At 37.8% G+C, this 25,981-nt stretch overlaps 2 protein-coding genes, 1 long non-coding RNA gene and 5 other non-coding genes across 9 annotated transcripts; 5 read left to right on the forward strand and 3 right to left on the reverse strand.

Moving 5' to 3' along the window:
* Positions 1-291: 291 nt before the first annotated feature.
* Prosbeta7 (proteasome subunit beta type-4) lies at positions 292-1,371 on the reverse strand. The gene is made up of 4 exons (XM_069037965.1): positions 1,167-1,371; positions 906-1,112; positions 717-852; positions 292-663 (listed from the first exon to the last, which is right to left on the reverse strand). The coding sequence occupies exons 1-4, from the start codon at positions 1,280-1,282 to the stop codon at positions 358-360; spliced, it is 765 nt and encodes a 254-aa protein (XP_068894066.1). The 5' UTR covers positions 1,283-1,371; the 3' UTR covers positions 292-357.
* A 139-nt stretch (positions 1,372-1,510) lies between these two features.
* On the forward strand, positions 1,511-7,601 carry cyr (cypher). 2 transcript variants are annotated; one of them, XM_069037964.1, is made up of 7 exons: positions 1,511-1,867; positions 2,104-2,277; positions 2,334-3,028; positions 4,034-4,271; positions 4,320-5,008; positions 5,058-5,229; positions 6,968-7,601. In XM_069037964.1, exons 4-7 carry the CDS (start codon positions 4,046-4,048, stop codon positions 7,261-7,263), a joined length of 1,383 nt encoding a protein of 460 aa, XP_068894065.1. In that variant the 5' UTR covers positions 1,511-1,867; positions 2,104-2,277; positions 2,334-3,028; positions 4,034-4,045; the 3' UTR covers positions 7,264-7,601. The 2 variants fall into 2 exon arrangements, with proteins under 2 accessions (XP_068894065.1, XP_068894064.1); XM_069037963.1 differs by having other exon boundaries at positions 5,058-7,109.
* Positions 1,942-2,014, reverse strand: TRNAK-CUU (transfer RNA lysine (anticodon CUU)). The gene has a single exon. It is a non-coding gene; the product is annotated as a tRNA-Lys (tRNA).
* Positions 7,602-8,389: 788 nt separating the features above from the next.
* On the forward strand, positions 8,390-8,462 carry TRNAR-CCU (transfer RNA arginine (anticodon CCU)). The gene has a single exon. It is a non-coding gene; the product is annotated as a tRNA-Arg (tRNA).
* Positions 8,463-11,665: 3,203 nt separating this feature from the next.
* On the forward strand, positions 11,666-11,737 carry TRNAD-GUC (transfer RNA aspartic acid (anticodon GUC)). The gene has a single exon. It is a non-coding gene; the product is annotated as a tRNA-Asp (tRNA).
* An 8,022-nt stretch (positions 11,738-19,759) lies between these two features.
* On the forward strand, positions 19,760-19,966 carry LOC138125148 (small nucleolar RNA U3). The gene has a single exon (XR_011157361.1). It is a non-coding gene; the product is annotated as a small nucleolar RNA U3 (small nucleolar RNA).
* Positions 19,967-20,111: 145 nt separating this feature from the next.
* On the forward strand, positions 20,112-21,136 carry LOC138123870 (uncharacterized). Its single transcript, XR_011156930.1, has 2 exons — positions 20,112-20,363; positions 20,417-21,136. It is a non-coding gene; the product is annotated as an uncharacterized lncRNA (long non-coding RNA).
* A 3,062-nt stretch (positions 21,137-24,198) lies between these two features.
* Positions 24,199-24,270, reverse strand: TRNAD-GUC (transfer RNA aspartic acid (anticodon GUC)). The gene has a single exon. It is a non-coding gene; the product is annotated as a tRNA-Asp (tRNA).
* Between the last annotated feature and the right edge of the window lie 1,711 nt (positions 24,271-25,981).

Consider the following 25,981-nt stretch of genomic DNA (forward strand, 5'->3'; position numbering starts at 1 on the left):
AAAATCACCTGTTCGGTGTTACAAGTAAATAAAATAAAATTACGTATGGATTTATAAAAACCGACTTGCCACTTTCAAATTCGCAGTTGTTCAAAAAATACCTTGTTTTTACAATAATTTATAAACAAGAAAATCACGTGATCTGTAGCTGATAGAAACCCGTTTCAACTTTCTTGTTATTCTCTTTTGAAAATGCAAACCCAAATAAAAACCGTGGGAGATTTGTATCGTGGATAAAAATTAACCGGCACTCCCGCCACACCACCTGCCGGTTGCCGGGTGGTAACACTCAAATGTGAACATTTTTTAAAATTAATTTATTGAGAAATTATCATAGAAATACAACCAACATTACAGTTAATTAATCATGTGTGCCAAATTCCAATTTTGGTTGACGCTCACTGGACCCTCAACCACAACACCATCAACTGTATCAATTGTTGCAATCTGGTATTTGGGGAAACTTCTGGCATCCCTGTAATACAGAACTTCCATGCATTTCTCCACAAGTTCTATTGCCTCTGCTTTTGTTGGTGCAGGATTCTTCTCTAGAGCATCTCTCAACAAGGGAACAGCAATGTATGCACCATATCCTGAGCAGACTATCTTGTCTGCAAAAGCTGTCCCTAATTTATCTACAGTCCCAAGGAAAGGTTCTCCATCCTGTTTAAAAAATAATGTGTAATCTTGATTTGACATTTATGAATTGTATTTACCTGAAGTCCACCAACAACAAAGTTATTCCAGAATGGATCAAATTTGCTTCTGCGATTGTACATAACTCTTGTCAACCAACAATAGAGAGACTTTGGCTTAAGTTTGAAACCATCATCTAAACAATCTTCATCAATTCTACAATTACATTAATTGCAATAAAAAAACTAAATATCATAAATATTAGTTACATTTTTTGCTCAATTATAGCCTTGACATATTGGAAGTCAGCGTAATCACCTCCTGCTCCCAAAATGATGTTTTCATTTACTTTGAATATTCTGGGGCAGTTTCTGTATCTGGCCAATGAACCATATGACCCCAAAATATCTCCAGCAATGACAACTCCATTCTTGTACTGCAAAGCTACAATGGAAGTTGCAGTGGTCACTGGAGCCCTAAAGTTTCCACAAATTAGCGAGTCATTCTGAAATTAAACAAGGTTAACTTACTGAGAGTGCTGTCGGAAATCGCTGGGGCCAGTTTGAGTGCTCGGAAAATTGTAAAACGCTCCAGGCCTCGGACCATTATGCCATAAAGGGGGTGCACTAGTTTCGGCGTCAAACATTTCGATTTGAAAAATATGAACTACGATGAAAGAAACACCAATGACTCCACAATTCAAATGACATTAAAATGACAGCTCCCAAACAGTTGGTGAACTTGTCAACCAACGAAAATCCCTAAAATCATTCTCTCCCCGTCCAGATCCGTAATTAACATATTTTACAACTACATAAATTTTATTGATTTTTCTCAGATTATTGACAAAATGATTTTCACACTTTGTACACAAAGACCTCTGAAACTGGTGTGACTCCAATCACTTCGATCTGAACAAACCAAGAAGCTTCTACAACTATTTTTTAAAGTATCTCATTACAATCCTGTTCCGATAAACATAACCCCATAACCCTTCCACGAATGTTCGTATGATATTGTAAATACTGTGATAGCGACACTTTTTATACAGTTTTTTATGATAATATTGTTTACAAAAAAGTGTACCTGTGATATCCGCAACAGTCTCAGTTGAAGATGACGCTGTTGCGTTTTGTTGTCGCAGTTTTTTATTCCTTGGTTGGGGTATCAGGTGGTATAGCCTTCATGATTTTGAAAAACTATCCAGCCGCAATCTTGGCTGTTACGACAGGTAATATTTATAGTTTTACCAATTGTCATTCAGATAACTTTGAGGAAGTAGATAAATAAGACGAAAAAAAAGTGCGCCCAACGTGGGGCTCGAACCCACGACCCTGAGATTAAGAGTCTCATGCTCTACCGACTGAGCTAGCCGGGCTGTACTTACTCCGCTCGTTAATTCGTAGTTGAGTCACAAATATGTTTTTGTTATATTTTTATAATTTTTTAATTGTTTTTATTTTGTAGGTATTCTAAACATTATGTTAAGTTACATTCATTTTCTAAATTACAAGAATAAACTGCAAGACCTTTATTCTCCCCCACACTTGCGACAAATCGGCACTTTTGGTTTCTTCAGCTTTGCAATCAGTACTTCCATTTTGATTTATTTTACAGTCATAGAAATAATGGAGAAAAAACGTATGAAATTGTTACATAAATTGAAATTAATTTTTTTAAATCGATATAATTTCCAGCAATCTTGCCAATTCATGACAGCGCCATTATTCCCCTAATTTGGGCTTTCATTGCTGCAAAAAGTGGACTAATGTTGCTATATTACGCTAGGTCATATATTCTCGAAGGCCCTGCACCCTTGACTGAAGAACCCGTCGCTGAGACCGACGATGGGGTTGTTATGATCAACCCATAACGGTCATTTCCAACGACTTTTATACCAATTGTAAAATTTTTCTAGGTAACAATAAGATTCGACTGATATTTGTAATAAAGGATAAAATTAAATAAATACTTTGACAAATTAAATTTGCCTTGTGATCCGTATCGAACTGTCCACAAGTCCATCTTCCTTTCAACAGTAAATCAGATGCCTGACCCACACCTACAAAGCTGCTTAGTATTTAAAACCGCAAGTGCGACAACTGCATAATTGCTCAAAATCGTTGTTGCGGTACTCTTTGATGTGTACTATCTCCACGCGATTCTTGGACTCACAGACCCATGCAGATTCAGGCTAGAGTACCATTACGCCACTGCAAAGTCCCGTAAAAACTGTATTTGTCAGGTAACGCTACGTACGTTCGCTCACCTGCTCGCAGTTTAATCCGAACTCGACTTTAGAATCGTTAGAACCCACGAAAATGCACAAAACTTCCAAAATCGCCAGTGTCCAGTGAGAAGTTTTCCAAATTTTGGACACCGCTCGACACAGGTGAGTTCAACAGTAATTTTTTCTTGTACACTTCAGTTAACAAAAAGTCTGGTAAATTTTGAATGGACGACTTGAAGAGATTTTCTGCGGATTATTTGTACAATATTTTTGTTATTCCACTCGTAACTGTCACTGCTGCCGAGTAAATGTGAGCATTACTGTCGTGAGTGTTTGCAGCGGAAGCGTTATTAGTAACGCATGAATGATGAGCAAGTTATTATCGAGTCCGGGAGATGCGATTATTCCTGATACCTAACACAGTGATTCCTTGGCAATTATCCTTGTGGTAGTTGGCGCTACTGATGTTATTTATGGTTTGTGTGCATTGAACGTACTGCTCGTTAATCAGAACGAATTGTCTAATTAAAATGAAAATAAAAAACTTTCTTTCATTGTTGGATTCCATTTTAACAAGAGGCGCGCATCGCACACCGGTTGTCACTTTTCGCATAGTTATTTTCACTAGTTGTTATCAGTTCAAGTTCACTCGAATTAAGATACTATCCGTCTTTGTATGCAAATCATAAGAAATTCTTATCCTGAGATACAACTTTTGCCTCGGATGCTGCAAGTCTTATATAAACTCCGTAATCTTCTCGAAATAGACGCGGCAAAGAAACGTTAGAATGTGCATGATATAATGAGCGGAGATAGCGGTACTGCGAGAGGAACTATTCGGCGTATCAGTACTCAGGTCATTACTGTGGCAAGGTCAACCACTCCTAAAATGGACAAATTCGATTTTTCGGCGATTTGTCTGGGTCACTGTGTAAACGCATCATTTTAATGGAATCTACAAGCATAACGGTTACTCCAATTCCGGCTGAATTTGTGGAACCTCGAATCAAACCAATTAATTCGTTTAACGCTCACAGCGGCGAAGAGAAAACATGGTAATTTCGAACAGAAATGAACGTGTGAATGCGAAACAATGCAGTATTTCTCTAATTGCGGCAATCCCGCCCAACCAGAGCAATTGTGAGATCATCTTCGCCTTTTCTTCAGATCATTTGAACGATGACATTGCTCCGGTCATGTTCCATCTACTTCTTCGTCCTGATCTCTTCGACCGAACCGGCGTTTCCTCCCAGTTTGCGGTACACGCTTCCGGTCGCCACCAACAAAATCACAGACGCGGACTTGACCTGTGACCTGAGAAGTTTCAACGCCACCGTCACTCTTCAGCACCCCTTCAAGGGACTGCTCTTCGCCAGGGACTTCTCGCACGAGTGCAGCGCCCTCGGTAAGATCACCAATCACCCCGGTCCTCCCATCATTTCCAGCATTTCAGGAAGCCTCTCCAATTCCGTCGCGATAAATCTACCGACTTCTGGCTGCGGGATCAGGTTGAGCTCGAGAGTGAACGAAAGGGGGCACAAGCAGATGGTCTACAGCGTGGTTCTCGTGGCGCAGCAAGACCGCCACTTGCGACAAATCGCAGATCAGGAGAAGTACTTGGAGTGTGTGGTCGAGGAAGACGCGTTTTCGATCGAGAGCAAGTCGATGCTCGAGGTGGTGAAGAACGAACTGATGGAGCGCCACGGGAAGAACCAGAGGAGCGGAAGGATGAAGAAGGAGGATGTGGACGAGGACTTTGGGGAGGAGATGGACGAGGCTCTGTCGGCCTCCAGGGCCTGGATGGAGATCACGCCAGAAGAAGACGGTCCCAGTGGGACCCTCAAAGTGGGAGAGGTCGCGATTTTGAGTCTGAAGTCGACGCTCCCGGCTGGGATTGGCTGGAAGGTGGTCGAGTGCGTCGCCCACGACGGTCTGGGCGACTCATCTCAGAAACTCCTAGACGACGATGGCTGCCCCGTCGACGAACTCCTTCTACCAACGCCGCAAATGGGCCCCGTTCAGCCCATATCCCTGATGAGACACCAAGAAGCGGTGTCCAGATTTGCCGCGTTCAAATTTCCCGACAGGGATCGCCTCCACCTGTCTTGTTACCTGGAGCTGTGCCGCGGATCTTGTGCGAAGGTGAATCTCCACAATCGTGTCAATTTGAGGTTATGTTTTGTCGTTTTAGGTGGACTGCACCGACAGGAACGAGACTCTGGAGAACCGCTTGGGACGGACCTTGTCGAAGGGGGCCCAAGGAGAGGTCCTCGACCGGTTGAAAGTGTTCAACAGCGTCGAGGTGCTAGCACCGGCTATTGACGACTTGAGGAAGAGCGAAAAGTCGCAGCTCAGTGCTAGTGGTGAGTTGTGGGGATTTGGAGTCGATAGGAATGTACATAGCGATTCTACTTCTTCGATTCTCTTGTGTGTAAAGTTGTACATAAATATACTGTTGTGCACGGTTGCTCTTTTCTTCGTCTGTCCTAGCACACTTCCTTTTCTTTATGTAGAGATTTATCTTTTTGTGACGAGCGTTTGGGGTCTAGTAATGGTGATATTAAAAAGCAATTTATCGAAGGCCGTGACAAGAGGGAATCGACTCGAACGGCTTCCTGTTGGTACAATAATTAAACGCAAAGTAAACGGCGCCCCTTTGAGGGTCTGATTGGTCTTGCCGAGCACATTTGAATACCACAGCGAATTTAATCTGCTTTTGCCTTCCAGACCCCCGTGGGAAAGCAACAATTTTAAGATTTATAAAGTCGAGTGCGTGCGTGGTCTTTATTTATGAAGAGTGCGGCGTGATATATAGTTTGTTTTAGTTTATTATCGGCGGGGTGCCAATTTGTTGATTAAATTTGCCTTTACGCGAAACCGATACAGAGTAAGGCCGCCTTCACACCGACGCGGATCTGGTCTTCACCAATAATAAATCAAACAGCGGAGACTAAACGTGCAATTTAATAATTCCACCGATATGCGATAACGTTGTAAAACACACAAAGAGAATTATTAACGGCAAGATTCAATGTTTGCCATTCGACTGTCGTCGGTTATCGCCCGTTTTTATTTATTCAAGAGCGGCGCCGTTAAAAATCAAATAAATCGCAACATGATGAAATTTAAAGCTGGTTATTAAGCTCATCTTGAAAATCCGCGCTTTTGATTTATCACTCCCAGTAATGGCCAATTTGAAGGCCGATCTGTATTTTATGCCGAGTCCGTTTCATCACAAAAGTAATTAGTGGATGCAATGGATAATTGTAGCGTACGCCTCGCCGCGATTTATTATCAAATGGACGCGATACAAAGTGTTGGGGCGTATGATGAAATATAAGGCGGTTTTGTTGGTCTCGTTGTAATTTTTTCGATGTTGAAGAGACATCTCGCACAATGAAGCGCGTCCGTCCTTGTCGGCCGTGACGCCGGTTACAAATGGCACCCCGTAAATATCTAATATACCGTCATTATTATGCACAGTGTGTTTATTTTTGAAGTCGAGGTGGTCTGCGATGGAGGCACTGGAGCGCAAAATTTTCTTGTGGCTCCGGGCGACGGCCGAACAGCATAAAGACTTTGATTAATGAAGATTCACGGCAATGCTGCGCGAACAAGAATAACTTAATAACTGGCCCGAATAGGACCCGATTCGAATTAAATTATCCCCAAGATGTTACACTTAATTTGGTGGAGCTGTGAAATTTAACACATACAAGAAGCGCTTTCTCAAAAAGTGTGACGATCAATTTCACGCCGATTCTTCAATACGAGCCACGAAAAAAATAAAAGCACTAAAGCTACAGAACTCCATGGAAACAGTGTCAAATGTAGAGCTTTGAGGATTTGGCAAACAAAAAAATTACTTTGTGTTGTTGCCAACTAGTAGACTCTTACCTTGCTCTGCATGAAAATCTTTCTCATCTTGAAGACCTGGATTTTGGAAAAAAATTCTCAACTTGAATGTAGATATGTAATACAATTTCATTTCAGAATCTCTGGAGGCACTTTTTTCTCCCTTCTCAAGACAATTTCCTCTATTGGGGTCCGGTCCTTCCTCGCGAAGAACCATGTTGTTATTTTGGTGTGTTTGATTTGCAGTGCCTTCGACGTTCCCTTTTGCTAACCTTCCAGGCGACCGGACTTTCTGCGTCTCACCGGACAAAATCGCCATAACTTTTTGCATCTTAGGTGTCATATTCCTTTGCGCTGTTATCGTGGCAACTTGCGCCCTACTGAGAAGTCGAAAAACCGGGACCGAAGGACCTTTCTACACCAGAAGCTTGTTTTCGAGCAGCAGCGGTGGCTCTGCGTACGGCAGCAAATTGTTGTTGCACGAGAGTCCTTGCATGGGCCAGTCTGCTTCGAGGAGGATGCCCTACGGGCGAATATTGTAGGATTTTAATTTGGAAAAATTTGAAATTTTTGGGTGGTAATTGGTGGGAAGTGGGTTCAGCTTTGTCTGACAGTTCTCAAGTGACGCTAGAAGAGCTTGGGAATTTCAGATGAATCGTTTTAAAGAAATTTTTATTCATAGTGGTCACTTCGCATTGAAACAAATGTTTTGCGTTGGTTTTATTTTTGAAAAGTAGAAATTGTGCAACATTGACGTTTCATTGGGGAAGTAATTTTTATTATCAGAAAATGTAGCCGATTGTGATACAAAAGAATCGAAATAAAGATTTTTTACAATAAAACTAAAAACATAGGTATTTACCTAATTAGGTTTGACAAAGTTGTTTTACTTCCTATACCTCAAAGAACGTTTGTTTTTTAATTGAAACTCGAAAAATGACTAAACCAGACGAGACAAGTTAATAAAACTGGCTGGTTGGATTTTACTACAACCATTAGGTATCCCTGTTAAAATTTTATATTTTATGAGGGCCAAGCAAAGCGAAAAGACAATACACATCCTCTTATAATCTGTCTCGCTTGTAAAATAATTTAACATTTCGGACACAAAGCGTCCAAGATAAGAATTTGATGGGATAAAATATTGTAATTTAAGGAAAAATTTAATTTAGATTTTTAGGTTATGTTAACAAAAATTTTTGGTCAAACAAGAAACATACAATCTAATCACATTCTTGAATTAATTGCGTCTTAAAATACGACGAACGTTAATAGACAAGGAGTTCCATTGTTGTTAATTATGTATCTGAAGACTTTTACGAACAATGGTACTGATGGTGCCTTGAAAAAATTGATTTCCCAAATATTTCTTGTTCTAAAGGTAATAAAGGATGCCACTGGAGGTCATTTAGTAAAAGCATTGTAAATGTAAGGGCAAATCAATTAGATTTATTGCAGATCCACTGGAAAGTTATTGTCTGATGTTAATTAACAGTCAATTTGTATGAATGAATCCTCAGCAACTCATTCTAACCGACGTTGTCGAAATTGACGTCGAACTGATTACACAATTTTTTAGAAATGATTAAAAATTTTGAATTAAAATTGAAAACTATTATTATTATATCAATTACAATAACAATAAACAATGTAAAGATAAAAGTCGTAGCCCCTGTGGCCTAATGGATAAGGCATCGGCCTCCTAAGCCGGGGACTGTGGGTTCGAGTCCCACCAGGGGTACAACTTTTTTTTTCTATTTTTTTTGTATTAAGAAGTATGTATACTATTAAAGGCAATAAATGTCAAACATATTTTTGCTGGTTTTGATAACGTCAATCACTCTTCGTGTAAATCTTAACGAAGGCATCATGTATCACGGAGTATGAAAAGTACATGAAATATTGTCTTATGCTTGGCGATTTAGGGTCATTATACTTAATTAAACGACTATAATCGAGCTTTAATGCTAAGAAATAAGCAAAGTGATTTAATAAAAAGCTGTAATCACAGTGTTTACGGTAACTCTGGTTGTGTTTACAAAGCTGTGAACAAATTGCCATCATTCTAAAGCGATTTGTCCTCCAGCTATATGGCTTTTATCATGCAATTTGCTTTATGGGATTCCATTATGTCGCTTTCGCACACAAAAAAAACCTAGAAGCATTATGGTTCGTTAACGTGAGCTTCGAAGCTCGGCCGCGCAGCCTTTGGGTCACAGTTTGCGTTGCGTTGCATTTCGTACAGTTACTTATTGAGGTAATGAAACGAACTTTTTGTATTTAAATAACTTTATAAATGGTTAGTCAAACCATAATGTGATACCGTTTCGTAACCGCACACGTTTTCGCTTTTTTACGATGAAAACGCTAAATAGGTCTGGTTCCCATAAAATACGAACGACGTTACGTACTGGGGCGGCACGCGTGCTTTTTTGCGGAATATTTTGCTCGTGAAAGGAGGTCTGGTAAAATGGGGCCTGCCTCCGATGCCAATTAAAGATACGCTCTAAACGACCGATATGTTACTAAAGTTGCCCCATATTGTCATGGGGGCCGTAAAACTGATTGCGAGGGGCGGACTGGTGGCGCCAGGGACGGCTCGGCTCACGCGAAAAGGTCTCCTCGCGCTAAACACGCGACGAGGAAAATTGATGACCTCATGGAAGCAACACACAAAATTGTTAACGGTTGGTTAGGAAAAGTGTGTAAAAAACTACTTTTTCCTACAAGGGGGACATTTACGCGCACGAGCGCGGCGAGTGTTGCAATCCCATGCGTAAAAATGTGCTTTACACACAAGTTGCACACGTAATTTCTTGCAACATCATTCTCTGCGTAAAATAAAATCATTACGAAAAAAATAATTAAGAAAACTTAAAAATATGAATTAGGTAGCATTAATTTGACACTGCCACTGCGTAACTTAGGTAACGTCACCATGTTAAAGTGTGCACACATTTAGAGTGGGGCCATTTTTAGCTGGTCCGGTGCTGGCCTTAGGGCCCCATTTTTTCCGAAATTTTTACCAAAGACCCTCTTTCATTAGCCCCATCCCACGCAATACGATTTTTAAGAAACTGAAAACTAATCGGCTCGTGTCTACAGTGTGTGTAATTAAAGGAGCCGGTGTCGAGACTAGGCGTGTCACCATGTTTATCTGACAAAGCTGCGATTAAAGGTCCAGCTGGATGCAAGAACTGGGCGGAAAATGCAAGACATGGTCACGAGTTAGCCTGGGGTCACGCCGGACCACTTCTCGCACGATTAATTGACTCCCGACTACTGGAAGTGAGTAGGATTTTTTTTTTCTGCTGGGAAATTAATCGGTTTGTGGCGGGATGGAATGACAAGTCGGGGTATGATTGATGAGCAGGTTGGAACTTGCGGAACTTCCTGCACTAATGGACTGAGCAGTACCGGATTCGTAGTCATAAATTCCACGTTCAAGTTGGCAGGCCAACAAAGGTGCAAGAATGGCCGATAAAATCTGGTAAACTAATAACCGCGACATCTACAGCTCAAGAAGATGAAATTACTAAAGAAATGTAAAAAATACCAAGCGTTTAGATGGGAGGAAGTTCATCTAAATTAGATTTGCTACATAATGTGACACACAATTAAGATGCACACGATAACTAAAAAACAGTCATAAAGGTAATCGACAAAGCTTCTCACACAAAAATTACCGTTATTAAACGAGATATGCAAGAAAAGTTGTTCAATAAAAGAGTTAAGTGCCATTTTGGTAGTTAAAGATTAGATTAACTGATGTTAAGTGTGGTGAAAAATTTGTTGAAGAAATGTGAAGAGTAATTAAAAACTGTATAAAACTGTCATAAATCTTGAAGGTTCAATTAATTATTTACTCGATCGATCCAAGATCCAATGTTTCACTGATCCAATCTTAAAAAGGTGATTACAATTATAATTTATTATTGAACATTTAAATGCATATAAGTAACTCCATATCAGGGAATGTTAGAATATGTGGTTATAATACTGAAGTCTCTTTAGTTTATTTTTGTTTGGCGTTTTTTATGTTGGCAACAAAATTTTTAAAGTGACATTTTTCTTGTCAAAAGCTTTTTTTGAAAACCGAGAAAATTAATAAAATCAAGATATATCAGTTAGCATAATGAATGTTGATTTATATACAAGAAGTATTTATTCAGGTGAGAAAACTAATTAAAGGTCTACCCAAAAATTTATTATTCATAACTTCATTAGGTTATGTTTATGGTAAAAAATGAACCTTTGATTATTAATTTCAAATTTGCCTGTCAATACTGTCAAAGCTGACAACCGAAAATGCGTTTAGGTTACAGTGGTACCAAAATGATTCAAATTTTCATTGTCACCAACAGATTCAGTCTTTCTCGATCACTGACAGTGACAGACAGATACTAGTGGCGCCCCCTGCCCCAGGAAGTAATTTTAACAGAGGATTATTCCGGGTTGCTAGATCAGTTTCAACAATTTGAACCAACATGCCAATTTAATCTGTCTCATTTTGTCACTGGTAAGTGAACAACCTTCGATTCGCATTCTTGCGCACTTCAAGTATCATCATTCGATGTTCGACTTGATATGAGATGAATCCTGCTGCAACCTTGATACTTCTTCAAATATTGGCACGATAATATGTTCTGTGGAGGTGTGAAAAGTAGTAGACATGGTTGAGCGACTTTGGTCTTTGTCCTCTGTTACGAACTGTCACGAATGGCTGGTCCTTTTGCGATTTCTCATCACGTTACCTACGAGGCATATTAGAAAAAGAGCGCCACCAGATCCGATACAGAATTTAATCGTTTCTTGGGAAAAATCACAAAGGTGTCGATAACAAGCGTGACTGTCAATATTAGCTCTGTTTACATTTTTAACTCTCGGGAATTTATTTTTATAAATACCTCCAGTGTCTTGACCACAATGCTGCCAACATACAAGTCCTCGGTAGTATAGTGGTCAGTATCCCCGCCTGTCACGCGGGAGACCGGGGTTCGATTCCCCGCCGGGGAGGCTTTTTTTTCAACATTTTTACCCAACAAATAGTAAAGAGCTAAAGATATCTGCAATAATTTCTGAGAATCACGACAACCACGCAACTTGTAGTTATAGTAGAACAATTTATACGATACGGAACCGCGTTCACGACTTAAAATCTAATGGCATCTGGACTCACCTGAAAGATCTCCTCCTTACATATTTCACACGGATGCTGCAGTGGAAAAAACAGACGCGCAAAAGGAATTAGTTTTAGTGGAAAAATGAAATTTCTAATTATCTCGAGTTATTGCTCCCGGACTATCAGATTTTTGCTCAGTCAAGAAGAACTGAGAAAGTTCACGTGCGTGGAGGTCCATCACGTTCAACCCCCCGAGCGTCCATTAATTGAATGTTATCCTTCACCATATAACGCCCCGATACCTTCACTTAGTCACTTTGCACTTGAATGATTGCCCATGCAGCGGCGGTAATGACAGGATGTGGTCTCTAAATTAAAGACGCCTCTTCGCGCATCATCTATCAAGTAGAAAAAATCGTGAAAATTATGACGAAAATCGACCTTCCCCCGCGGCTATCAAACCCCCCTCCAAAAACAAATCTTTGTCGCGGTCCTGGGATATTGTACGATTTTATTTTAGAAAATTTGGTGAGCTGAGAAATTTAACACATACAAGAAGAGCTTTCTCAAAAAATGTGATCAATTCACGCCAATTCTTCAATACGAGTCACGAGAAAAATAAAAGCACTGAAGCTACAGAACTCCATGGAAACACTGTCAAATGTAGAGCTTTGAAGATTTGGTAAAAAAAATACTTTGTGGTGTTACCAACTAGGAGACGCTTTTCTTATTCTTCACAAAAATCTTCGTAGAAACTTTCTCCTCTTGAAGACCTAGATTTTGGAAAAAAATTCTCAAGTTGAATGTAGATAATACAATTTCATTTCAGAACCTCTGGAGGCACTTCTCTCTCCCATCTCAAGACAATTTCTTCTATTGGGGTCAGTTCCTTCCTTGCGAAGAACCGTGTTGTTATTTTGTTGTGTTTGATTTGCAGAGACTTCGACGTTCCTTTTTGCTAACCTTCCAGGCGACCGGACTTTCTGCGTCTCACCGGACAAAATCGCCATAACTTTTTGCATCTTAGGTGTCATATTCCTTTGCGCTGTTATCGTGGCAACTTGCGCCCTTCTGAGAAGTCGAAAAACCGGAACCGAAGGACCTTTCTACACCAGAAGCTTGTTTTTGAGCAGCAGCGGTGGCTCTGCGTATGGCAGCAAATTGTTGTTGCACGAGAGTTCTTGCATGGGCCAGTCTGCCTCGAGGAGGATGCCCTACGGGCGAATATTGTAGGATTTTATTTTGGAAAAATTTGAAATTTTTGGGTGGTAATTGGTGGGAAGTGGGTTCAGCTTTGTCTGACAGTTCTCAAGTGACACTAGAAGAACTTGGGAATTTCAGAGGAATCGTTTTAAAGACATTTTTATTCGTAGTGGTCACTTCGCATTGAAACAAATGTTTTATGTTTGAAAAGTAGAAAATGTGCAACATTGACGCTTCATTGGGGAAGGGATTTTTATTATCAGAAAATGTAGCCGATTGTGATACAAGCGAATCGAAATAAAAAAAATTTATATTAAAACTAAAAACATTTATTAAGTGCTTTTTAAAATACATACGACGTTAATAGACAAAGAGTTCCATTGTTGTTAATTATGCATCTGAAGACTTAGGAATTGTTTCTGTTAACAGAAATTCTTTCGATTCGTCGCAAAAAATGAGGAAGACGAATTGAACAACGAAAAAAATGTGATAGCAAATCGAGCGCGTCAGAAAACGAACAACTCGAGAGTTTACCTTTTGGAAGACGTCTCTTTTGTTCGAGAGCAAGCCTCAAGAAACCCGATGGCTTGCGGTGCTGACCCATTTCCGAGAGCTCTCCACGTCCACTCTTCCGTCAGAGTCTGGACACGAACTGTTCTAATCAGAATGACCGCTGCATTTTTACAGGATCACCATCAGACTAATAACAGACTCGTTCCGCATGCGATTCCGGGATACATCTTGCTCTAACGGTGATATCAAATCAAGCAGAACTGCGAACATCCACGAAATTGCCACTTTGTCCCCTTCAAACATCGATTTTACGCTTTAAACTTCCTCTAGACACCCGGATTAGTTATTCACAATCGAAAGACTTGCATCTGGCGTTGAACAAGCTGTCATTTCAGCCGGCAACGATTAGCCACCCTTCAGCCCGAAGAGCAACGTCACAACTTCGCCGTGATGGTAATCAATTTTAATGGACAAATCCCAACTGTGAACTTTCCTATTGTGTTACGGTGCTAAGTGACAGCGCGAAATGTTTCAGACAAATTGGAACCGTACGATTTTTGGCGCGGAATTGCTTGAGAAAAATCGCCGAAATCTTGTTAAGTCTGACAGGTGAGCAAGGTCACGTGATGTGATTATGGGAGTACAGTTAATCCGGCTTTTGTGCCAAAATCAATATTTGTACCTGTTTTTTAATAATGTGTGTAGCTGTATTCAACTAGTCCTTATTGTTGACTGAAATTATAAATCTCGACGCTTTGTTGAGGGGCTATTGTGAAAAAGTTGTAATTCATTCGAGAGCCGAGCAACGCGAGTTTCCCCATAACTGTTAACTTCTTACTTTTCAAGTTCACTTCTTTGTCGTTTCCCTTGCACCGCGCTTCTTTGTACGAATTTTCACTTTTTTAAGTAAATCTGGTCGTAAATCAACTGTTATGGTCTTGTTGTAATAGTTTTCGATTTCGTATGAATCATTCGAACACGAAGCGTGAAAAACATTCTCTTCTCTTCATACATGTATGTATTTAAATAAAAATAATTTTCCACCAATGTCATATAATTCCGCGAGGAAAAGTTGTTTATGACTTTCTTTCATTCCGGATTGTAAACGATCATTTCTTTCTATCTATGAAGGAGACAATTTATTAATTTATTAATTGCGATCTGCCAGAAAATTTAAATAAAATTTTTGATCTTGTGGTATTACCACAATAGTGCGATAAAGTATGCAAATAAAACCAAAATGAAAAATCGTAAATTTTCAAATTATACAAGATACGGCAAGTTTTACCTTTCCGAAATGTACAAAGGGCCCGGAGTTTTCAAAATCGACAACGGGCCCAGACCTTCAAAAACTACAACGGGCCCGGACTTTCCAAAGTCGACAACGGTCCCGCGGAGAAGCTAATAAAAATACCTCGAACAGTTACAACCTAATAATATACAGGGTGATTCACGTAGCCCGTTCCTTAGAAACTTTCTGATTTCCCAAAATCGTATTACATAATACGAAAATTGGTAGCCGACTATGCTCCAAGTTCAAATTAAATATTTTCAAAATAGCGACACTTCCGGAAATACCGGAAATCGACGCCACCTTTGTTTTTTTCAATGGAAAGGCCACCTTTGTTTTTTTCAATGGAAAGGCCACATTTTGATTTCATATTTGGATTCTACGTTAATTTTTGAGTTTAGAACATCCCTCTGTTAACACTTATCTATCATCATTTTTGACCTGTCATTTTTCCGCAAAACGCGGGGTTGCAGGGTTGAACCATTGGAAATAAATAATTTTTTTTTTACTGAATTTCCAATGATTTGGCAGATTTTTTGCGCAATTAGCGACATTTTATTCATGTTTTATACGCCTACTGCAATTTTTAAAATTGATAATCAAAAAAATGTCGAAAACTTCATTTTTTTAAATACCAACTACCATTTCTCATACTAGATATAAGTGTACATTTTTTTTATGAAACCCTGCAACCCCGCTTTTCTACGAAAAAAATGACAGGTCAAAAATGATAACACATAACATACACATAAGTATTGACAAAAGGACGTTCTAAACTCAAAATTTAACGTAGAATCCAAATATGAAGTCAAAATGGGGCCTGTCTATTAAAAAAAACAAAGATTTCCGACATTTCCGGAAGTGTCGCCATTTCGAAAATATTTTATTTGAACTTGGCACAGTGGATGACAGTCGGCTACCAATTTTCATATTACATAATACGATTTTGGGAAATCAGAACGTTTCTAACGAACGGGCTACATGAATCAGCCTGTATATTTCCATTTATTTAAAACGTGTACAGTTTGAAATTATTAGATGCAATTCCTTTTTGGTAAGTGCTGTGGGACAAACAGATGTAAAAACTAACAGTGATCGAACTGTCTGTTAGAAGTTATGACTATAACTGTCAGCTCTAATAAATCAGCAAACAAATTGAGAGCGTAAAATTTTCGATCGGAAATATCTCCGTGACTATTGAGAAAATGCCAAAAATCTTGTTAAATCTGATCGAGTGGTGTCATGTGATTATCGAGTGTACAGTTAATCCAAGCTTTGTGGTATAATTAAATAATTTCATCCTTTTTTTATAATCCACGCTTGGTCACAATTCACAATAGCAATAAAAGTGAACTGTAGTCTCATTGTTGAAGGAAATTAAAAACCCAGTAAACTATTTGTGCATGCAAATTATGTGTGAACAACACAGTTAGTTATTCACCGGCGAGATTTTCTTATTTTCTACACATTCACGGAACTGTGCACCGGTAGTGAATAGATAGATAATAATAGTTTATTCGTCCACCACATGACGCTCCATTGTCAATATTCAATCAACCCCCGAGCTGTCTTCCTTTCATCACGAGCAAAGTTCAAATAAAAGTGCAACGACTACGGCCCGCAGGTGTCTTCATGGCGGTTTGCCAAAACAGAAGATGGAACTGTAAAGTGAACCGCTCCGGTGAATTCTTCTGAGATAATGAAGCAATAAAGGAGGCGTAGCGGTCGTCGGGGGATCGTTCCCGAAAGTGCAAGTAGAAAGTAAAAAACGGCGATGATGAAGAGATGAAACGAAAGTGGCGCAAAAACGAAACGAAGAGAGCAAATTGGTCGTTATTGAAAAGCGACACAAAAGGCATTTGTCGCCATAATGGGCGATTACGAAACGTTTATAAAGGCCGGCTCGCACGTATAACGCAACAATAACAAACATCTGCCCGCGAGAGTTATTCGTGCAAATCACTTTAACGGTGGTCCGCGGCAAGCAAAGAATTATTATTTTCAATAACCTCTTTCTCAATGCGACGGATAACTGTAACAAAAGCGTTGCACAATGTGACGAGTGCTTCCTGATGGCGATCCGCGTCGCCGAAAAAAATCGTTTAATTTATACGCGACGCGATGCGTAACATTGCGTTAAGACGAACGTAACGCGGGGTTTTTAAACTTTCGGCGAGATCAGGGAGATTGCGCCGGCTGCTATGACATGAAGTGTGTTAAGGTCGGGTGTTGCAAAAGGAAGTGGTGTTGGCTGGCCGAGACGCCGACCAAAACCGTTAGTACACATTGTTTTGATGGAAACAAACGACCTGACGAAATGCATACCTGCTAATTAAATAATTTATTAATTAGTGTAAGGTGCGGAGAATTGCGGGCTGAAAGCGGCACCAGCGATTTTGTAAATGTTGACAAGGTCGACGAAGTTTTACCAGTTTTAGGGATCGGAGCGATTTTTGAACAGGTTGAGACTGTTGAGAGGCTGATTTGGGTCCTGTGTGTCAAGTTCAGAAAGAATTGGAATTGGATCAAGGATTTGATTTTCGCGCAATCAAGTTCATATTTTATACAAACGGAAGTGAAATTCGAAACGAGAACTGCATCCTGTTCGATCAATACCTGGTTTAATTTTAATTCTTCACCTTTATCATTTTTCTTTTTGTCATGTTTGTTACTTTGTTGCTTCAAATCAAAGAGGAAAATTTTAATAGGGTGCGAGGGACACATTTTCTGGTTGAAGAGACACTAAATGCAAAATGTAAAGAAAGGGAAATAGAACAGAGTGCGGAAAAAGAATCGGTGGAAAATTTTGGGAGACAACAAGAGTAATGAGTGTTGCTAAAGATACCATGAACCTAATCCTTTTCTTATACATTTTTCCAGGATATCAAATGACTACAGGTGTCCCAAAAATGGCGTACAAACTACTTACTACCGTATCGAGGATGTTTAAATGTACATGAAAAAAATATAGAAAAAATGTTTCCGACAAAAAAATCAATTATTTTTATTATTATTATTAACGGTAATATAATGTAAACAAAAATATATTCGTACATCATTACCTTGAAATGTTACCGTAGTGGAGTTAAAATAATTTTTTCGATTTCCAAAGCTTCTAAATTCTCTATTATGCAAGATTAGATATTGGTAGTGAGTGATCTTGTACTTTGTGATAATGTGTACGAGGAGAGGTAGCTGGCATGACAATTTCATACATACATATTTCAAAATAATTGACCTGTTAAGTGCCACTTTCAAAGACCCCAAATCAGCAAGTAAGTCCAATAGAATTTTTTTAACATTTTTCTGACGTTTACGGTAATCTCTTCTACACCGTAGTGCACCGTTAGTACGCCATTTTTGGGACACCCTGTATAAATGACTGAAGCAAATTTAGTGGGTTGGCATCCCTGAGCAATTGGTAAGCCTCGTCATTGTCAAATTGTCAGCTCTTAATTAATTTTTCAGGTTAGAGTTTTGGGAATTTAGTATTATTGTGAATAATCGACATTATACAAAAAAATTAATATAAAATAATGGTGAAAATATGTAAGTTGACAATTGGTTGCGAAAAAAAAACGAGAAAAGAAAATTTTCCTAATGTAAATTTGGTTTTGTCTACGGGTTTTGTCCATTTGCCAATTAATTGTCTACTTGGCAATACCGATCAAATAATTTTTTAAAATGTCATTGAATTTTGACAATAATTCCAACATATCTCTCGTAAGAAGGTTTCACACTACATATTATAAAATTGTAAAAATGTGTCAATTGTCATTTTGCAATCCGCTTCGAAAATAAGCCATTATAATATGTGGATGTATTGTGTTCAATAATAAAAACCATTTTCAAAAATTAAGCATGATAATGACAATGCTGTTTTGGTCACTTCCATTTTAGATAATTTATTGTATGTTACATTTATTTATTAATTTATTATTTATTTATTTAATTTATTACACTTGGACTAGACGGCAACTCATGTTTTCAGATAATGTAAAATTGTTTTGTCTTTGTAAAAATCAACAATGGTCTACAAAACCTTTCGTTATTTATACGGTAAGATCATTTAAATTTATGCTAATGGCCAGTTTACAGAAGTTAAGTTAAGTTAATCGTAATCAAATGCGAGATTAACTGAACACGTGACCAGATTGAACCAATCAAAGTTTCGGATTCATGCGTTAAAGTTTAATTCGAATTAAATATTTAATTCCCTTTGTATAAACTAGCCCTATGACTTTTACATTAGGTTGGCGAGTCTGTTGACATTTAGGGTTCTCGGTTCAATCGTTTTAATTTAAAAGAAACTCGCTGTTTCATATTTTATTGAATTTTGAAGCGTCACTTCGACAATTTAAATCAAGTTGTCAACATTGTTGTCGATCTAATTTAAAAGTCATAGCCTACTTTAATTATAAATGTAAATGATTTCACGGTATTATAAAATTTATAAACATGAAAGTGATACTGATAGAGAAAACGATCTTACCGGACCGGGTGATCAAGAATGTCATGAACACTGTTTCTGTACCAGGCACAATAAACGATAAACTACATACTCGTACTTTGATAGAAATAATTTGTAATTTAATTTTATTTATTTAATTGAAAAAGTATCCAAATCCTATTTATTTATTTCTTTATTTATTTATTATGTATTATGTTTTTTCTTTCTGTATCGTAGTCGCTGTCACGATGACAATTGACAAGAATGCCAAAAATCGAAAATGGGGTTAGTTGAACATGATGCCAGCTTCACATTTTAATGTCAAGCCAATGACAGGCCGGCCTAAATTTATTGTCCGCCATAATACGCATGTAGTACCACAGATGGCGCCGTGCTTGCAGTTGACGATTACTCGTAGTCCTTGGCTCAATAAATACTTTGATTTGAGATACGTTTGCTAAGATCATACTTCACAGGATCATTTCTGTAGTATGTATTTTCACATTCTTTGCTCTATATCTGAGTTTACGCGGCCACGATGACGAGGTATAGTTTCGTGCTCTGAGCGTGAGGCAGATTTGTTTTGGTAATTCTTACTGATTCAAGTCATCGATGATCGTTCGACACAAGTTTCTTGTGATATGGGCACGGAGCAGTCTGAGTGGTTCATTTTTATTTAATTTTTTCTAACACTAATATGTTATACTGTTTCCATGGTGCATTTGAGCTCACACCTTAAGTTTCCTATAAAATACGCTTTTCCTAGTCGTCAATAGCAACGTATCTTATAGTCATAAAATACGCTCACACATACACAGGTCTCTATAAATGATTGTCTGGTCAAGCCAGCCTTGGAAAAAAAATTTACTGTTCCGCTTTTTTGAAACCAACGCCAAATTCTAGTTCGTTTTCACGGTCACTTCTGACATTAATGACGTTTTGTTCGCGCTTGTCAGTCGAGTTTTCGTTCCTTATATTCGTTTTAATCGCAGTTAATCACAGTTAATAAACACCAAAAATCTGTGTTTTTCAATAAAAATTGCAAGTACGTCCGCTTTTAGAGGTAAACAGACTGGCAAAACTTGTGAGGTTATGTTTTAATGTTTTATGTTTTAGCTTTATTTTCTTTACAATGGTTTATTCTGTTGAACAGAACACGTTCATTGTTTGTTTTTTCCTTTCGAAGTGGAAGGTTTATTAATGGGGAATTATCTGTTTGTAAAAATGAATTCCAGCAAAATATCCAGACAACATTCAAGATGATTAACTCATATTGGACGAATTGTGAACAGATTTTTAACAATCGGAACAATTAACAAGGGTAAATCATCAGGACGACCACCACTATCTGATGAAATAGTCGAGGATTTGAAAGAAATGGTGGAAAAGATTCCACAGATATCTGTAGCCTGTTTATCTCAACAATCTGATGTACCACGAAGCACTTGTCACAAAATCATTAAAAATAGGCAACAACTGCATGCTTATAAAATAATGTACAAAAACTCCAACCTGCAGATTATCAAAGTTGTGTTTAATATTGTAATCGGTTTCAAAATTACCTCAATTTCAGAATTTGGAGTGCTGAGAATCTGCACCAATTTGTAGAGACTCCTTTACATGTTTTGAAAATTGGCGTGTGGAACTGTGGATAGCAATGTTGCTGTACCCGTAACCAAGAAATACTGCAAAATATTTTTGAAAATAAATGAAGACTTGTCAAGTGTTTAGAAGTTAATGGGGGACATTTTCAATCTATTATTAAAAAAAATGCCAATTTGTTATCGATATCTAGTGTTATAAATTATGTTGTTGAATAAATTTGATTATATTGAGGCTTATTTGTCATGAAAAACACTGTTATTTATATTGGAAGAAAAAATGGGAGTCAATACCGTATTTGACAATTCAGTCTAGGTCGTATTTATCCCTAGTATAAAACAAGAAATGTAAAAGCACTAAAGCAGACAAAAAGGGAGTATTGTATTGTGGCATACCGGGAACAAGGTGTTCTCAATATTTATCTGTTTGGATTTGTTCTCATACCAATTCCTGTACACTGTGTGGCGGTACGATTGGGGCAATAATTGTTCCCCTGTTGGTGTTGATATTAAATAATAAATACATTAATGTTAGCAGGAGTAAACCACAGTTGAAACTTGTCTCTGGTTAAAAGCCAACAACCTAACCTGAAAATGTGACATTCATTATTTGCCGAACAACGCGGCTCATTCAAAATTTGACAAGTTTCCATGGCTGGCTGGACCCGACAATCATTTATAGAGACCCTGTATTATTCAAGTAACATTTTATTCATCATTTTTACAGTAATTATCACAAAAGTGAAAAGTACAATTATTGAATTGGAACTACCACATTAGCTTCGTGCTCTTGTTCCTAACATCTTCTTCTTTAACTTCTGCTGTTTCATCCAATGTAAGTGCCCGGCCATCGAAAACTAGCAATCTTTACATTTTCTTCAAATGATTCTTGCCGTAGTATGAATTAACTTTTAATGAAGTTCTACACACTTACCCCATATCAAGAAAAGCCAAAATGACATCTTCCGTTACCTCCGTGATGCTTTTTTTATTGTTCCGGCCTTGAAACGAAACATACACCTTTTCGTATGCACTTTTAGACTTCATTGGTAACAAATTGCCCCTTTTCTCTTACTTCTTCTGGAACGTTTTGGCACATTTCAACGATGAAAATTGTTATTTCCAAATTTGTTGATATTATTACCATAGTACCCACGGCAACCTCCGCATTTTGTGTATTGTGAAGCGCCTCGAATAATTTCTGAATTTATTAAAATTTCTGATAAGATGTTAGTGTTAGAAAAAATCTTGAAGACAACGCGTGTTTTATAGTTTAAAAATCTCGATCTATTAAATCCTCGCTCCCTGCGGTCGCTCTGATTTAAACTACGATCTCGATTTTTAAATCGTCTATAAAACACTTGTTGTCTTAATAGCTATTAAACTAAATATAAACTAATTTCTTAACTTATAGCGATTTTAAGTTTTAATTTAATGATAATACAGTGTTTGCGCAATGGGATTTTCCCTTACATTATAAAAATAAACGTTATGTTCCTCCAATAAAATTTGTAGAAAATCAAAATAACCTAGGATTCCTAGGAAACACTAGTGTAACGCACGGTATGACTTTATACCGTAAGGGAAAATGCCTGGGCGCAAACTCACTATTGTCAGATTGAAATTAGCTTTTGCTATTATTTGTCAAAAATGTCAAATTTAAAATGCAGAATTGCAGAATATGAGGGCACAACACAAACGTTTGTATTTGTGTAATTGTGTACTTTCTTTGTAGGTTTCACTCAGTGTTTTTTCACATGTTGATGTTAACAATCATAGGCGTACGTGCTTATGCTTAAGAAGGGAAGCATATGAAAGTGGTTGACTTTAATAATTTAAATAAAATTTGTACTCGTAATTTCTTTCCTACAGCGGTTAAATCAATATTTATTTTACGTGAACTTTTCAACCTTTTGACTTTTCGGAATTAAAAATAACAATCAAAGCATTCATTAAGTCGTTAGATCTTTCGTTTACGCTAATTTCTACAAAAAAGCGACGTTTGGAATGTCTATCTGCTTTTTTTTTGGTCTCTGTTTTTTTTTTGTTCGCTATCTATCTTTTTCTTATGCCTGTCTGTCTATCTGTTTAACTTTTTGTCTGTCTGTCTGTCTACTCGCATTCATTAATTAATTCAATCCTTCTTTTTTAATACATATGTAGTTCCATTGTGTTCGTTGTATATTTTATTGTCTCGCCGTCTTTATATTCATTTTCTTTTATTCTTTAATTTTCTTAAGTATTCAGTTTCTTTATACAATTTTTCTAAAGTTAGTTTGATACTCTACGAAACTACGTATCTTTTTCTTCATACATTTGTTCCGCAAAAGTCTTATTTTTTATTTCGAATTTTATTCTTATTCTTCCTCTATTGCCCGTTTTATTTTATTTATCAAACTCTTTTGTTAAAATTTATATTATTTAATACTTTTGCACAACTACAGATCACGGATGAGGATGAGGTATCTAAATTTAACGTCACTTTTTGCGTTGTTTGTGTTTTTAATCTGCAGACTGACGAGTGGACCGTTCACAATCGACTCTTCAACGCCAACTTTGAGAAGAAAGTTAAATGAACACCCGACATAGAATTGAAAGCAAAAGCGCTCAAACTTAAATCAAGACATCGTCCTGTCATTCCCGATCCAGGATTATCTTGTTGTTGGCCACATTCAAACCACTTTTTCCGTTTCTTTATTCTCATGGTCATTAGGCAGGTTAGAGGTGGCGCATTAAGAAAGTGATTCACATTTCACACTTGATTATCCGGCCAGGCTCGTCCAACGACCGGGCTTTCCATAAAACAAAGAACAAATTTAAATCCGCCGATGACAATGTGTCTTCCATCGGTCCAGGTAATAACGAATGAAGCGTGCCCCGCGTATTCTCACGGTGCGTGGGAATTCCCATTATTCATTATATCTCTTTTACCACCCTTTTGTAATAAAAATTTTCCTTTTATTGCGACTTCTTCACCAAACCGAAACGAACGCAAAAAATTTCACTGGTAATAACTCCATTGGGGCTTTATGGGGCGACTCGGAGGTGAATAATTACGGTTGGAAGAAAACTCACAAAACACTGTCTGAAGCGGCTCCTAATGGATGCTGAAATGGGGTTATAAAATTTAATATATGCAAAGTTTAAATGAACCTAAAGTGCTTCAAATGTCTACAAAAATGCGACCATAAAAGGCAATTCTCGCTTGAAAAAAAGAGATAATTTGTAACAGTTTCAGTTTCCTGATGGTACTGTTTTGTAGTTGAAATTGCTGAATATAAAAAATTTTAAAAAAATCTCCCCGGCGGGGAATCGAACCCCGGTCTCCCGCGTGACAGGCGGGGATACTGACCACTATACTACCGAGGATTAATGACAAAATTTTGGTTTTCTTATGAGTTTACAGACACTATTAAACTTTTAAAATGATATACAATAAATAATAATTTGTTTTGTTATTCTTCTTAAAAAAAATACCTATTAGGTTAAACAACAATTCCTAATATGTCCAAAATTCACTTCAGACTAATAATTCTTGTTTAATTTTTTGATACCAGAGATCTGTACATTGCTGAACAATGCAGTATTGCCAATCCAACAGAAGTTAGTGTTTTCCCAAAATTTATTTCGTTATGGTTATGTGCAGCTATACCTAGCTATACCTATAGTCCGTTTTTTTTTATAATCAACTGTCAGTGACAAAATACAGAAAAAGACGAAACTGTATATTAAAAATCATTGACATTTGGTCCAGTTCTATCTTAATTTCACCCTAGATTTCCCCTAGATCATTATTGAGGTTATGTTGCATATGTTTATGTGTGTGAGACACGTGACAATCCGTGACAATTTCAAAAGTCAAATGTTCCAAACGTGATTTATAAAATTCACTGTTTCGAATTTTCTGCCAACCTGACAACACTTTGACAATTGATTATTAAAAAAACGGACTTTACATTGTACCGGGTGATCAAGAAGGACTGTTTAAGTTGGCAATACAATTAAGAACATTTTTTATTCGGCTATTTACAACACTGCAACCGGATATGTTTTGTGGGTTTATTTGACAGATATCTGACAGCATTAATAACATATATGTAGTACTTCTATATTGCCAGCTCCCTATCTTGCCCAATGTGCTGTAAGTGGGAAAACAGTAAAGGATGGCCTCGGTACTTGGCCCATTCTACGCATGTGCAAGTATAAGTGCGGCAATGTTACCTCGAAGACAGAAAGTGACAGTTTCGTTGACAGAAAGTATAAACATCTCTGATTCGTTTAGAAGAGGTCTGAGAGGCATGCGTATTACAACTTCGGTACCGAGAGATTTGAGATAGCGATATCTAGCTATACCGTAATGTTTTCCCGGTGTTTCTCTCTTTTACTGGCAATATAGAAGTACTATAGTCCATTTTTTTATTATAGTCCGATGAGCTTAGTCCGAATCAAGAAGTCGACATGACCTGCGTCTGTTTTCGACATTTGACAGCAGTGACAGATATTGTGTTCTTTCGTGCTTTCTTGGTATTTCTGCAAATTCATTCCTCCGTTTTAATTTTATCTTTCAAAAAACCGCTCCCTTCAGAATGCTTTTGATAACTATTTACATATCAACTAATAGGTCAGATATATTAAAAATTGTTGAAAACAGCACTAAACAACCACGTTTAGACTGTCTTTCTTTCTTCCTAGATTTTGTTTCGGCAACGCCATGAACACAAAACAACCTCTATGAATTAGTTTACCCCCTTACCTGTTAACTTCCAGTCTTGCAAGTTTCGGCGCAATTCCAATATTGTTTTTGCAATTTACAAATTCTGTAAAAGGATCTGTCCACATGCTTTTCGTTGGCATCATACGGAGGACATTTCAAGCAAAATTAAACAAAATTATCCCAAATAACGTGGTAAAACGTAACCTAAAAATTTGACGTCGCTAGTGGAATAAACGCACAATTCGCGTCTTGCTCTAATCGCACATGCTAAAGCGAGATGCATAGTGGGACACGCTTAATACAATACGTACAAGAATTCAATAGTTTGTTTACATTATGTTGAAAAGAGATAGCAATATGACAGTT

This window comes from Tenebrio molitor, chromosome 2, assembly GCF_963966145.1.
Source record: "Tenebrio molitor chromosome 2, icTenMoli1.1, whole genome shotgun sequence".
Taxonomy (NCBI): Eukaryota; Metazoa; Arthropoda; class Insecta; order Coleoptera; family Tenebrionidae; genus Tenebrio; species Tenebrio molitor.